General features: G+C 42.2%; 1 protein-coding gene across 1 annotated transcript in view; it reads right to left on the bottom strand.

The window, feature by feature from the left end:
* agbl4 (AGBL carboxypeptidase 4) overlaps nucleotides 1-16,060 on the bottom strand; it is a 690,290-nt gene that overhangs the window by 277,685 nt on the left and 396,545 nt on the right. The window contains exon 5 of the mRNA XM_060932734.1: nucleotides 13,233-13,449. Coding sequence (XP_060788717.1) covers nucleotides 13,233-13,449 — 217 coding nt within the window. The remainder of the gene's footprint in view (nucleotides 1-13,232; nucleotides 13,450-16,060) is intronic.

Raw genomic sequence — 16,060 nt, 5'->3', positions numbered from 1 at the left:
AAGAAAAAACACTATGTTGCAAAGGAAAGGAAACACAGGACCAAACTAATAAATATCGGCAGTCAGCGAGCACCTCGGTGTGATCGGCTGTTCTTTTAGCGACAAAATGATGTAACTGTCAGTGCACGGTCAAGGTAAACCTGTAGATGGCAGTAATGCAACACTAGATGCCAGCTGCCATGAAACCCAAAAGAAGAAGAAGAAGAAGCAGACGACGATGCTGAAAGGTAAATCTGCGCATGTGCACACCGGACTTCCCCGTCCGCTTGACTGCATGAAGCGAGCGATTTCATGCGCATTATTTGCTCGGGAATCCCTTCAAATTAAATAACTTCCCAGCCACAGAATGGCCTGTTTTTGTTTTTTTTTTTACATCACAATGACCAAATACATCACATCACAATGACCAAATTTCAGAGGGAACTAAATTTCAGGGTGGCACGGTGGTGTAGTGGTTAGCGCTGTCGCCTCACAGCAAGAAGGTCCGGGTTCGAGCCCCGTGGCCGGCGAGGGCCTTTCTGTGCGGAGTTTGCATGTTCTCCCTGTGTCCGCGTGGGTTTCCTCCGGGTGCTCCGGTTTCCCCCACAGTCCAAAGACATGCAGGTTAGGTTAACTGGTGACTCTAAATTGACCGTAGGTGTGAATGTGAGTGTGAATGGTTGTCTGTGTCTATGTGTCAGCCCTGTGATGACCTGGTGACTTGTCCAGGGTGTACCCCGCCTCTCGCCCGTAGTCAGCTGGGATAGGCTCCAGCTTGCCTGCGACCCTGTAGAACAGGATAAAGCGGCTAGAGATAATGAGATGAGAGAATGAACTAAATTTCACCGGTTTTATGAAATCGAAAGGCCGTCTACTTTTAATTAACGAAACACCCTACTTTTATATTAATGTACAGTTACATTGAATGTTATGAGAAGTTAGTTCCTATTATCACTTACTTGAAATCAGCTGTAAGTCATTCTCTCAACAGCCTCTCTTTCTGTTCTCTCTTGAAGTTGCCAAGGCAGCAACATGCAATTTGTCATTTTAGAGGAAGTCCTCTGTCCTGAAGACTGTTACAAAGCACTGGAGACAAGCTACCATAAATGTTAAATAAATGTTTCCTTATACAAATTTTTGCCATATCAAAAATTTTACAGTTTCTTTGTTAAATAACAGTATGATCTTTTTAAAAAAAATCCATTTATTATTAGACTAAGATCATACAAGTGCCTGTGAACAATACAATAACTTTTTAGAAAGAGTGATTTCATATAAACCTGTGCTTAAATTACAGCTGGCACTACTTTCAGCGCTGCGCTGTAATAGGAAATTCTTGGGTTTCAGTCATGTGACTTTTCTTAGCGATTTCACTTCCGGTAAAACTGCTGGTGGTCAAGCAAACCAAAATGGCTGCCGTAGTGCAAACAACTAGCGATAACTTATCAGAGTATGCTCGTAATCTAGAAGTCACTGCTCACTTTAGATATCTTCAGAAGATTGCTATGTGCAATGGAATCGACCCCTACAGTCTGGGACAGAAGGATTTGTCATACGATCTCGAAAACTACCCTTCAGTCGAGTTCCTCAACATCTCGAACTATCTGGTGTTGCAGACGTCCTTCTACACCGCAAAACAGGTGGAAGAGTATGGAGGCTTACAACTTTTTTGAATGTGGCTGGGTAAAGGACCTCGGTATCAAGTCGCTGCCGAATGAATCCATATTGTTTTTGCCTGTGTAAGTATTTTTTTTAAAGCTTTTCGTTCGCATCTTTACAACGAAGCGCTGCAAGTTGAAGTGTAAACAAACAACAGTTGGCTTGATTCTCACTTGTGTTGGCTCATATCTCTCAGGTAAATCATTCAGAAAGATCATCAGAAACCCCTTTAAAGACCTGGATCTCAGTTAAACAAGACGGAGAAGTGATCACGACGCATTGTAACTGCATGCCTGGGGAAGAATTTTGTCACGACCTTCATGCATATGGACTTTATTATTCGTGGTTGTTTTAATCACGTGCACTTCCTGAAAGACTCGTTCAAAAGACTGCTGTTAAAGAAAGCAAGACATGCATTTTTTTTCAACATGGCAGCCATCGAGTGAGGAGTAAACAAAGAAACAGCTGGGGACTTTAGTGCTTCGTAATAAAAAAAAGTACCATAAGACACATAGCAATAAAAGTACTTGGAAAACACTAAGGACATAGCTGAGAGGGAAATACAAACCTTTCACCAAGTGATCACTTAAAACTTGAGCATGATTCGATTCGACTCCCTTCGATTTCAGTGAGAGGTTCAAAAGCCACTTTTCTCGACGTCTTTTTGTGAAATCCTGTATTCGTTCACCCTTTTTTATTAGTTCACGGGGAACCCTGAAGAAATTTTTATCAGTTTCATGGTTTGATCGATTCGAACAACCTAAAACAACGCAAGTGTAAGGCATTTTTCATGCGAGCAATGCACCTTCTCTGTACAAACGCTCTGTCAGCTGAGCTTTGGTTGACCACCAGCTAAAGTTTTGAATAAGTAATGAAGCGGATGTGATGTCACGTAAAACCGAAGAATTAATCAGTCCCTTCTGACCAATCAGATATTGTAATTCAACAGCCCTGTGGTCTCATCTCATCTCATCTCATTATCTCTAGCCGCTTTATCCTGTTCTACAGGGTCGCAGGCAAGCTGGAGCCTATCCCAGCTGACTACGGGCGAAAGGCGGGGTACACCCTGGACAAGTCGGCAGGTCATCACAGGGCTGACACAGAGACACAGACAACCATTCACACTCACATTCACACCTACGCTCAATTTAGAGTCACCAGTTAACCTAACCTGCATGTCTTTGGACTGTGGAGGAAACCAGAGCACCCGGAGGAAACCCACGCGGACACGGGGAGAACATGCAAACTCCACACAGAAAGGCCCTCGCCGGCCCCGGGGCTCGAACCCGGACCTTCTTGCTGTGAGGCGACAGCGCTAACCACTACACCACCGTGCCGCCCCCAGCCCTGTGGTATTAGCCAAAAAATAAAATAACACAATATTTGGAAAAAGTATTATACTATCATCATATGGTACACCATATATTACGGTATTTAGGTTTGCTAAGCAAAAGAAAACTGTAAAATCTATGAGTTCAATAAAACATCTACAAAAAAGCCAAATCAGCTATCTGATATTGTGAAAGTATAATTTATCATGCTGACAAAATTCAATATTATATCATCATATTCCTGACTAGCACCTCAAGAGTCAATAATATTATTCTTTCAAATCGATTCTATAAAAATCAATCTGACCAAGCAGTACTGTTTACTACTATTTTGGCTCAGTGGTATAACTATTTTCCCCAATGATCAGCCATAAACATCCTGTTTTGTCCAATCAATATCACGTCTTCCTATTCCATTAAAGCTAAATTTTAATATAAAACTCGAACATGCTCCAAATGAATTCTACAGCCATACTGTATACATGAATGGGAACAATGACGCTCTAAACTGCTGACTGGCGTTCATTATTCGCTTTCATGGGTTCATGATTTAAAATTATATTATTTTCACTCTCTCAGATATAACAAATAATCTAGCATTTCTTAATAGGTATCAAATAAGACAGAAAGCTCAACGAAAGCACCAAAAGTCTCATTTCCATCCACAGTCCCCTCTGGTGCTGCATGTGAAAGTCATTCACGTGATATATGAGACATTTGTCATTATTAAATTATGCAGAGCTTGAAAGGCATGCATCACACAGATGTATTTCAGTCTGATCTCATTTAGATTGCCCATATTATACATGCAAAAAATCTTTTAACACAGTGTTCTTCAAGTAAGCTGGTACAACATCATTGGTTCGAATCTGAGAAATACTGGGAAGCCAACACCAGGAATAATATCGCCACTGACATTTGTTTTGTTCTAATGTCATTAAAGGAATATGATATGAAGCGCTAATGAAATTAACATTGCTAGGCATGACAACTAGCCTACGGTCACAAATACGCTGTGTTACTCTGTGTTTAAAGGGGAACTGAAGTCATTTTTAAACTTGCTTTATTTCTTAATTAACGTGCTATTCAATTACATTTTCGGTTTTATTAACCTTATATCGTGACTCGTATTGGCATATTATATTACACTTATTGGCCTTTTCGGTTTTTAGCCATGTTGAATGTAGTTCATATGGTCCATGGCAGGCGTCGCTTATCTCATTCCAATTTAGATTAATTTCGAGATTTGCCAGCTTCATCAGTGATGGAGATTACTCCATACGACTTCGACCAACGTGGCGTAGAGAAGAGTTGGAAAGACGACAGGATAAGGACGAGTCCGTCGCGCTGGTATTTACGTCATTACCGTCACACAATTAAAACGTGCCAGATCAGGTGGCTGGTGGGTTTTCAAAATAATAAATTCATGCATGTATTTTTGTGATAAATACATATTATACTGAGCGCATTTCCCACATAATCCTCACTAAGGTTTCGGACAGCACTACAAAATGGCGTCCCCACTACATAGTGCCCTATATAGTGAGTAGGGAGCGATTTCGGACACAGGGAAAACTTCCGGCTTGATTACATCAGCATTTGAAGAAGGGCGTGCGTGTCTTTTGACAACATTGGCAGATGTCGGTCACTTTGATTTCCGCTGTATGTTTTACTTCCGTCCTACGATGTCTCGCACAGGTCTCAACGAATCTCGTTTACGGTCATCGCTTTGACGGACTGATATATTACAGAGCATATTTCAAACACTCATAACTTGGTATAGCAGTGACAAAACAGCTGTCAGAAATGCATTCCTATATTTAATAAAATGAGATAAATAGAATTTTGATTTAAAAAATTGCCTTCAGTTCCCCTTTAATGTATATATACTTGTATGTCAGGTTGTTGCTTTGCATGTACATAGCAGTCAATTTGTGTGTGTGTGTGTGTGTGTGTGGCCTCAGTTTAACTGCACCGCATCTTTGTCTCGCACCACTGGACGAACATAGTCTGCAGATAAAGCTGGTGCTCTCTCTCTCTCTCTCTCTCTCTCGTTATAAAAGAAGCTGCCATAGACCCAAGAACACAGGACATAAAAAGACAAATAAGGCCATAAAACTTCCTTACACCCATGCATACTAATACAAGTATGCCCTCCATACAGCACATTCACCCTTCCTTTAAATCTGACCTGCTGCAGTGCTTTTTAAAGGATGTTTCCTGATGCACAACGCTGTATGAAACAGTATGAGGTGACACACAGTAACTCTACAAAGCAGCAAAAAGCAGATTCCCCATTATGATCTGTTGTCATACTTAATTATGACAGTTTTACTTTACCTGAAATGAATATATGAATATTTGCATACCGTGTTCCTGCCACATGACTTATCAGACCTCCCGTTCTTCTGTAAAAATGCTTTATTAGAATAAAATAACAGTCCTTCAATATAATGGTCATGATAACTTCTACATGGATGTCAGTGTGAATTACCATACCCATCCCTTTTAGTGGTGATGCCTGAAACACAAAAAAAGGCGAAACCTGACATCTATTAGAATAAAATGGCAGCCAAATTTTCATATCTCTTGACACTCATACTATTACTCCTACTATCTCTACTTCTACTATATTATTACTATCACCAACACCACTACTACTAGTACTCGATTACTACTACCACCACCACTATGAAGAAGCTGCAGTGCTTTTTAACCTTTATTTGTCACATGCACACTTCAAGCACAGTGAAATCCATCCTCTGCATTTAACCCATCTGAAGCAGTGAACACACACACACAGAGCAGTGAGCAGCCACACTAGAGCAGTCAGGGATTAAGTACCTTGCTCAAGGGCACTTCAGCCCAAGGCCGCCCCACGTTAACCTAACTACAGGTCTTTGGACTGTGGGGGAAACCGGAGCACCCGGAGGAAACCCACGCAGACACGGCGAGAACATGCAAACTCTACACAGAAAGGCCCTCGCCAGCCGCTGGGTTCGAACCCAGGACCTTCTTGCTGTGAGGCGACCGTGCTAACCACTACACCACCGTGCTACTATGAGTAGTGATCTACTATTACGACTACTACCACTCATCCACTAGCACTATTACTTTTACTACTACTCTATTATTATTGCTGTAGCTACTATTCTTACTACTTCTACTATTCTGCAATTACTGCTGCTACTACCATCACTACTACTAGTTTACTGTTACTAATACTACCACTCCTCTACTATTACTACAACTGCTACCACTCATCTACTATCACTATTAGTACTACTACTCTACTATTACCCAACTACAATTAGGACTACCACAATAACTACTGATACTACTCCAGTATTACTACTATCACCACCACCACTATTATTCCTGCTACTATTACTACTATTAGTATACTATCATTCCTTCAACTACTACTAATCCACGATTACTACTATTATTGCTCCAGCAACTATTACTACTCTACTCTTTCCACTACCACTACTATCACCACCAGCATTACTGATACCCTACTATGGCTATTATTACTGGCAGCACGGTGGTGTAGTGGTTAGCACTCTCGCCTCACAGCAAGAAGGTCCTGGGTTTGAGTCCGGCGGCTGACGAGGGTCTTTCTGTGTGGAGTTTCCATGTTCTCCCCGTGTCTGCGTGGGTTTCCCCCACGGTCCAAAGACTGGTTAGGCTAATTGGTGGCTCTAAATTGACTATAGGTATGAGTGTGAATGGTTGTTTGTCTCTATGTGTCAGCCCTGGCGACTTGTCCAGGGTGTACCCTGCCTCTCGCCCATAGTCAGCTGGGATAGGCTCCAGCTTGCCTGCAACCCTGCACAGGATAAGTGGCTACAGATAATGGATGGATGGGCTATTGTTACTACTACTACCAACATTACTTTTCTACTATTACTTCTATCAGTATAACTACTACTACTATTCAGTTTTTTTCTCCTACCAATTTTTCTACTGTCATGACTTATCTACAATTATTCCTACTACTACTACCACTGCTACTAATAATAATGATGTGAATTTGAGCAAATATGAATAATAACTAATAACTAATCCCTGTAGTGTTTTTCAACCTAATTTCTATCCACTGTATCTGAAACATGTAGGTCATTCATCTTCAGTTTTCATCTGCTTTAGTTTATTCCTTCATTATTTCATTAAAAATAATGGTTAATAATAACCATGGGGCGGCACGGTGGTGTAGTGGTTAGCACGGTCGCCTCACAGCAAGAAGGTTCTGGGTTTGAACCCAGTGGCTGGCAAGGGCCTTTCTGTGTGGAGTTTGCATGTTCTCCCCGTGTCTGCGTGGGTTTCCTCCGGGTGCTCCGGTTTCCCCCACAATCCAAAGACATGTGGGTAGGTTAATATGGGACGGCCTTGGGCTGAGGTGCCCTTGAGCGAGGCACCTAACTCCCAACTGCTCCCCGGGCGCTGTTAGCATGGCTGCCCACTATATGTGATTGCTCATGTGTGTGTTCACTGCTTCAGATGGGTTAAATGCAGAGAGGAAATTTCACAAGTGTGTGATGAATAACGTTGTGCTTTCTTTCTTTCTTTCTTTCTTTCTTTCTTTCTTTCTTTCTTTCTTTCTTAAAATGCTAGTATTTAGGGCTGATATTGTGCTGTCAATCAGATAAAGTATGTCACATTAGAGAACAATGAATGTTTATATTCTTTGTACTGCTATTGCAAGCATCAGTAAGTACACTGACTCTAAGGCTACATCCACACGACAATGGCAACGAGATGTTATTTAAAAATATATCGCGTCCAAATGGGCAACGATCAGTAAAATATCAGGTCCATATGGCAACGCAACGCTTGCTGAAAACGATGCAATACACATGCCACACCTCTAGGGGCGCTGTAAGACGGTCCCTTCGGAGACACCAGAACAATAGAAGTAAGGACGCATGCGCATAAACTATTATGCGCGAGACTTCATATTAGCCACAAAGTCAGGAAAATCTGTTCGTAAAATTACATTATAATGACCAAATACAATGAAAAGTATTTTTCCAGTCTCACCTGTGAAAGGTAATCCCATGTGATCTCGTTTGGACGGCAAACCTGTTGGTACAGTTAAACGCAGCTAATCTTTATTCTCCGCTTTGACCTATCCAATATGGCGGCGAGGATGACGTATGATTCTACGCGGAAGGCGGCGTCTTTAATGGTCCGGAATAAATTGAATACTACACGTTGATGGATTAATTTGTTGTTTCTCACCTGTGAAAGGTAATCCCATGTGATCTCGTTTGGACGGTAAACCTGTTGGTACAGTTAAAGGCAGCGCATGAATCTTTATTCTCCGCTTTGACCTGTCCAATATGGCGGCGAGGATGACGTATGATTCTACGCGGAAGGCGGCGTCTTTAATGGTCCGGAATAAATTGAATGCTACACGTTGATGGATTAATTTGCTCCTCTACGCCCTTTTTGAGGAATGTATTGTCGGACTTAAACCAACATCTGAAGAGGTGAGATCGCTCCTTTTTTTCCCTATTTTTGCTGGCAGGATTGACTCTGCCCTAAGGGCAGAGTCTTTCTCTCTCTCTCTCTCTCTCTCTCACTTTGCACCATTACACAATAAATATTCACAGTGAAAATATTTTGTAAGCGCGTTTCATGAACCAAGTTATAGGATTTGTTGACAACTCGCATCGCATCGCAATGAGAAGATCATTGGCACTACTGGTGTTAAGAATCAGACCATTTCATAAATGAATATTTTGCTGTAGAGCTGCAGTGTTTGTACAATTGCATGTTTTTGCTTCACTATTACTGTCACTATTCTGCTTCTTGCATTACTACTGTGAACTAACACTGAACATAATAATAATAATAATAATAATAATAATAATATCCAAGCTCGTGTTTCACTCTCACTAGTGCTCTGTAAGGCTTTTTCCTGGTGATATCCTGGTGATATTCGTTACACTTCTACCCGGCGTGAAGCACTCACAGTCATGTGGTTGTGACGTCATCGTAAACAAATCCGTTCTACTCGTCCAGACGACTTCACAACAGCAACGTTGCCAGATCTTTCCACTCTGGAACCCGTTCTCAAAAAGATTGCGTTTTGGGCACCCAAAACGCCGGTGCCGTGTGGACGCCAGGCCTAAACGATAAGCAACTGTATCGGAGTCACCTGAATCCGTTGCCGTGTGGACAGGGCCAAAAGCTCGCAGGGTTTCTGAACCGCAATCACATGCATATTTGCCTAATTTACTTTCTCCATATAATTTACCATTTCAAATCACATTTCATAAGAAACTGTTTTCTAAACCGATGAAACGTTCCTTATCAATAGATGTCCCTTCATCACAGACCCTTGCAGCTTAGCTGTCCTTGAAATGTGGAAGTGATGGAGGAAAATATGAGAACGGGTCTTAATCTTTCAAGCATTTCTAATGAGTTTTTCTTCTACAATTATTTGATAAGAGCAGAAACAGCACTGCAGGCACTGTGCATGATCCAACACCTGGCCTAGTAAAGCCTGAATGCGCCGATCTCTCTCGCTCACACATGTCTGCAATGCAAGTAGAGATACTATTTCCCCTTTTTTCACCCTCATTCTCTCCAAAGGAAGTGTGTGTGCGTGTGTGTGTTCTCTCATTTGGAGAATGACGGCGAAAAAAGGAGAAACAGCATCTCTTCTTGTATTTATAGGAGATTATTAGCTGAAGGGAATCCTGAAGCATGAGGAACTACATGACATGCCCTGAAGACTTTTTAAGATGCCTGAGGAAGTTTATACTGATAAACACAATCAAAACACACCAAACACCCCACTATTAATATCATAGATTTCCAGCTGGGATTATCAAATAGTAGCCTGTGGGCCTGAACCACGAGTGTTTTCTCTGGTTCCAAAATATCCTCTTACATATTTTTTCCAGTTACATGTACAGCCTGTGATTAAGTGCATAGAACATTGTCCAAACATAAATACCTACTGTGTGTGTGTGTGTATGAGCAGGTGACATTACTAAAGTAGGACCACAGAACAAAAACATACTCATATGGACAATCAAAAATGCTATCATTAGCTATCTGACTGAAAAAGATGAGTGCTCTTAGGCCCAGTTTGGGGAAAAAAATGTCACTGAAGAGGAATCTGTTCTGAAAAATCTCTAGTTCAACACTAGTTTTAAACAAGACCACCATTACAGTCCAAATTTTGAGCAACAGGGCCTTTTTCATAAATAAAAACTGTACTTTTAGTAGTTTTAGTCAGGATGATGCTTTAATCTTGATTGAGCAAATATAAAAAGGCAGAGTACTTTTTACAGCATTGTATTCTGTTCTGCTTTCTGATACATTTTTCTGTGACCTAAACTCAAAAGGCATGGAGTGCACTGCGTTGGGTTCGCAAACCAATCATTATAGTTTACATAGAGCGTTTAAAAAAAATGCAGCACTATTTGTGTGATGAATGATTTTTTTGCTTCCATGTCAAATTTGTCCCTGATGTACTACTAGTGACAGACAGCAAGCTGCTGAATTCACCACTCGAACAGAGTATGGACCCTTTTCACGTGACGTCACGACAAACGCGGCCGCCATTTTGGACATGTACTACCAGTAGTTTACATATCAACAAACAAGGCAAGGTTTATCATTTTATTGGATCCCGACGGAGAAGATGGATAGCGGCCATTAACAGGAAAGATTGGCAGCCCTGGGCATACCAACGCTTGTGTAGTGACCACTTTGTTGGAGGTAAGACGAATAAAATTAGCCAGAAAAGGCATTACATTGCTGTTAACATTCTGTGGCGGCGAGTGTGTAACCAAATAGGTTAAAATAACCCATTGTAACCTCTTTGTTCTTCTGTAGTAGCTATTGTTGACTAGCTAATGTCAACAACATACTAGCTAGTATGTTACTGTAGCAATGTTTACGTTCAGTCATTTGGATGACTGTTAAAACCTTTCAGTCTCAAGTTTTTCCTTTACTGTATTTACTAGTTTACTGTAATTATGATCCGGCAGCTATTTACACCGGATCCAGTGTAAATAGCTGCCGGAGCCAACGTCCAAGGTTCCGGAGCACGCTCCGGCTTGCTCCCCCTCAAATTAAGCAGCGCGCTCCGGCTTCCTCCCGGAGTGCTCCAGCCGAGGTTCCGGAGCGCGCTCCGGCTTGCTCCCCCTCAAATTAAGCAGCGCGCTCCGGCTTCCTCCCGGAGTGCTCCAGCCGAGGTTCCGGAGCGCGCTCCGGCTTGCTCCCCCTCAAATTAAGCAGCGCGCTCCGGCTTGCTCCTGGAGTGCTCCGGCTGAGGTTCCGGAGTGCGCTGCTTAATTTGAGGGGGAGCAAGCCGGAGCGTACGTCAGTGAACAATCCTGGTGGAAGCAGGTAAACGTCGTTCTCTAAGCCTGCTAACCTCAATTTTTGCAAATACCTCTCCCTCTGCTCGCCCTGTAAATGCCCTATGTTGCTGGACAGTGAAGGTGTTTTCTGCATCTCGCTCCTTTTTCTTTTATGTTTTCCGTTTGTCGCCTTCCTCGCATTCAAACTGATTCGAGCCGAAGTCCACTACATGTCCAAAATGGTGGTCGCGTTTACGAAGGTCATGTGACTGAAAAGGGTCTATAGTCAAGAAACGAGACCGTCAATGACGGTAGAGCTCACTCCGGCCCCGTCTAGTCGGGAAGGAATGATCTAAAATGGGCCACCTTGCACAATAAATGTTACAAGCTATATACAAGCTATATATAGAAGCTATACGGTATACACCTTAGGAATACCTACCCATTTCCCAGAAAGAATCCAAAATGGCGAGGAATTGACCAAGAAGAAGCGATTTTTGTTGAACTGCTCATTAAAGCTTAATTAGTCCATAACGTCATTAATAACTGTAACAAAGCAAATCTGGATAGAAGTTATATGGTACCTCTACTTTCATGCCAGAAAGGATCAAACTCGTTGAAGAACTGAGGGAGAAGCAGCGATTTGTGTGGAAACTGCTCGTTAGGGCTTATTACTCCATATCTTCATTATTAATTGCACTTATGAAAATTTGGATAGAAGCCATATGCACCCCAGGCTGACCTACCTTCCTGCCAAAAAGAATAAAAATCAGTGAAGAATTGAGAGAGAAGAAGCGATTTTCGTGAAATGTGGTCGATGCCGGATGGACGAGACACAACACATGATGGCATAAACTCATCGCCTATCGGCCAGATGAGCTAATAACAATCACATAGGACCATATCCAGGGTTGGTGAATAAAGCCCAAAAGTTCAAATTTATACAAGGAAAGTTACGGGTAACCAGTGTGGAATTATGCAGCGACACATCCAGACTCCCCATTCAGATTATACATAAAGTATTAACTCCTCACTATGCATGCGTAATTACACTCTGAATACATCAAAGTCTCATTTTTTCTTTAAAATTTGTGACAGATTTGTTTAGGGCGGCATGGTGGTGTAGTGGTTAGCGCTGTCGCCTCACAGCAAGAAGATCCGGGTTCGAGCCCCGCGGCCGACGAGGGCCTTTCTGTGTGGAGTTTGCATGTTCTCCCCGTGTCCGTGTGGGTTTCCTCCGGGTGCTCCGGTTTCCCCCACAGTCCAAAGACATGCAGGTTAGGTTAACTGGTGACTCTAAATTGACCGTAGGTGTGAATGGTTGTCTGTGTGTCAGCCCTGTGATGACCTGGCGACTTGTCCAGGGTGTACCCCGCCTTTCGCCTGTAGTCAGCTGGGATAGGCTCCAGCTTGCCTGCGACCCTGTAGAACAGGATAAAGCAGCTAGAGATAATGAGATGAATGAATGAGATTTGTTTAGGTGGAGAGAATATCTCATTTTACTTCATATATCATATTTAAACCTATCTAACCCAAAGTCTGATAAGATGATTCCATAATATAACCTGCAGTTTCTTATATCCTCGTAAATTCACTTGTCTCTCTACAATGATGATTTTTTTTTTCCAAATACAATGCTGAACTTTGTCAAAATGGTAGAGGTAGTCATAATTGAATCTAATAAGATACACAGCTAACTAACTTTGCTGAGAAAACTGGCTAGCACCATTAGCTAATGATCCTTACGTAACACTAGACAATAAGTACAGAAGTTAATGTCAGTTCTTATTTTTAAAGTAATGGCATAATACTTTTGTATCTTTGAATAACATTTAGGAAATTGGTGGTGTGTTTGATGTGAAATGGGTTTGTGGCTAAATTAAGACATGGGCACAAATGAGCACATGCCCACACAAACAAACACATGCACACTCACCACGCTGAGACCCAGCTGCTCTCTCTTTAGGTAGCCTAGGTTTCTTTGCTCAAGGCTGGACAGATAGTGCTGAAGGCGTGAGTAGGTGTAGGGGTAACAGTAGGCAAACTGGTACACGTCATCCTCGCGGTCGAAACAGAAGGCGAAGGACATCACATAGTTTCTCCGATGGTCCGGGCACCGGTAATAATACACATTCTTGGCTGGCAGTCTTTGCCTGAAACATAAGAAAAGAAGGAAGGAAGGAAGGAAGTTAGGAAGGAAGGAACAAGAGAAGGCTATGATTATATTTAAGAATGCTGGTTTGTAGTGAAATCTGAAGCGAAGATGGAAAATCTGTAAATCTTAATAACAGAGCTAAAGGTGTGAGGTAGAATGTTTGTAGTGTAAGCAATGAAAAAGAAAAAAGTCATGATGCTTTTGGCCTCGAAGTGTATTACCTATTTAACAATTCTGCCAAGTGTGCGTCCATGGAGACCTTCACAACATGCAGTAATTTCCATATCACTTATGCTACACTACTCCAGGGTACAGCCATTTGCTCTGAACCATCAGGAAGCTTTTGTGTACTATTTTTTTCTGTTCTGGAGGCTTAAAACTCATGTCCCCTTCTTGTGCACTCTGAAACCAGTGAAAGGATTACTTCTACTAGTGACTGATGTTGTGCATGGGGCTGAAGATAATGCATTGTGCACACATTAATGTTCTCAGGAGAGAAAAAGATGCGATTTGATCAGCCATTTTTCTCTTGCTCCCTCGGGATCATCTCTAGGAAAGATGGCCACCAGAGAAGAAATGTAGAGAAAGGAGAAAACAATCCAGAGACCTGCAGGAGCCATCAATGAGAAACATGACGCTAGTGCATCCCCTACAGACTCTCATCTTACTCAGGGTACTACGCCCTTCTTTTTATCTTCCTTTCCATCTCTTTGTCTGCCTCGTGTCCCCTCGTTAAATGTTGTTGTTTTTTTTTCCCCAAGTTGACTTCAACCCTCAATTTCAAATCAGCTAGGTGAACGCAATGAACAATACAGCAAATGTGAAACAATGAATGATGTAGCATTACCCATGGCTATCGGAAATGTCTGCTGATTAAATGTTGAGTCGCGTTCTAATTAGCGGGGCGTGGATGAGTGAGGGAAAGGCGTAGCTCGTTCTACAGCACAGCATGATGAGAAACAGCCGAGAGAAAATGGAGGCTGGCTTGGACATTAAGGGATGCACTGAATACAGACAATCAGCAGAGAGACAGAGAGCTGGGGGGCAACTAGAGGGAGGGAAAGAGAAAGGAAAAGATAGGCGATGAAGGACAAACAAAGAACACAAGCTGAGGATAAGAAAGGGTGGGAGCAAGGGAAGAGAGTGGAAGATAAGAAACGGATGATCGGAGGATGGGATAAATCAAATACAAGAACACTGAGAATCCGAGTGAGAGAAGGAGAAGGATCAGACAGAGATTGCACTTATGTCTGATAGTGTAGTGGCTACTGGACAGCTGACTGATAAGGAGGAGAAACAACTCTCTCAAAACGGACTCGGCTAAACCGGGCACCCCGTTATCTAGCCAAAACCACGATTTAGAGCAACTATAAAGCAGCCACACATATGAGCCAACAGGCTTCAAAGAGACAGTTACACAAACACTCAGTAAACACACACTTGCACAGACTAAACAAGTATGCCAGCAAATTCCCTGATGTCTTTTCTGCTTCAACAAAGTGAACAGCAGAAATTGAAATTAAACCAAATTAGCTTGGCTCTGTAGGCCAGAAGGAAGAAAAGACAGAGTGAAGAAAAGGGGCCAGTTGATAGTGGAGGAATGAAATCTCAGGAGTCTGATTCTCAGCAGAATACTAATACTGTAAAAGTGCCTTTTTCACGATGATCACTGCCATTGTTCAGAACACACACACAAACACACACAGTATGGTACAGGAGGCAGAGATCATGTCAGTACTGGGATCTGGCCTACATTTGCATTAGGTTCATGCCTGCGTGTCTTTTTTCCTATGCTTTCCGAGTAACTCTTTCACGTAAACAGTCACGTTCTGTGCACATCCTAACACACTTCTCGTCCTACACAGTGTTAATGATAACACCATGACACCTGATCTTTTCCCCCATTTCTGAGTTTTGACACTCTCCTGGCTTCTCTTCAGTGTTTGACCTTGTTGGCTACTGAACAAGTCGTGGCTATTGATTTTAATTACCCAGTGGGGATGTACTGCCTGCCTTCCCTGCTTTGCTGCACCACTATCGGCTAAAGAAAATAGCTTTGCATGTTCCTCCAGAGAGAGAGAGAGAGACAGAGAGAGAGAGAGAGAGCTTGAAGCATCTCTAAATGGTCGAACAGTTTTTGTCTTTTCTCTCTCTCTCTCTCTCTCTCTCTCTCTCTCTTGCTCTGCTGTGGCTGATGGCAGTTTGTTTTATCTAAATGATGGTGGCCCGTGGCTTGGTGTGCTCCCAGATCTGGTACAGTGCCCTCGTTCCCAAAAAGATTAATCTTCGTGTCAGAGGGGAAAAAAACAACACCCCCTGGACAATAATGCGCACACTAGCGTCTGGCTGATATATCACATAGCCGATAAAAACAGTCGATATTAAAGTTCCACTGACTTATCCCTATCGACAGAAATCGTAGCGTCTACTGCAAGGTTATACTGGAAAACCATATTGACAAATCTAACACTGTTTTGCTTAGATGCTTAGCGCAACCATTCAGGTTTTGCCAGGAATAAAATCAGTAATTTTATTTCACGAGTGATGTCTGTTATGACGTGTCCAATGTGTGCAAGAACGGTTTCATTTTTTCATTTAAACCGATGATG

This window comes from Neoarius graeffei, chromosome 10 (assembly GCF_027579695.1).
Source record: "Neoarius graeffei isolate fNeoGra1 chromosome 10, fNeoGra1.pri, whole genome shotgun sequence".
Lineage (NCBI taxonomy): Eukaryota > Metazoa > Chordata > Actinopteri > Siluriformes > Ariidae > Neoarius > Neoarius graeffei.
The sequence above is the reverse complement of the archived record's forward strand: the minus strand, read 5'-3'. Positions and strand labels throughout refer to the sequence as shown.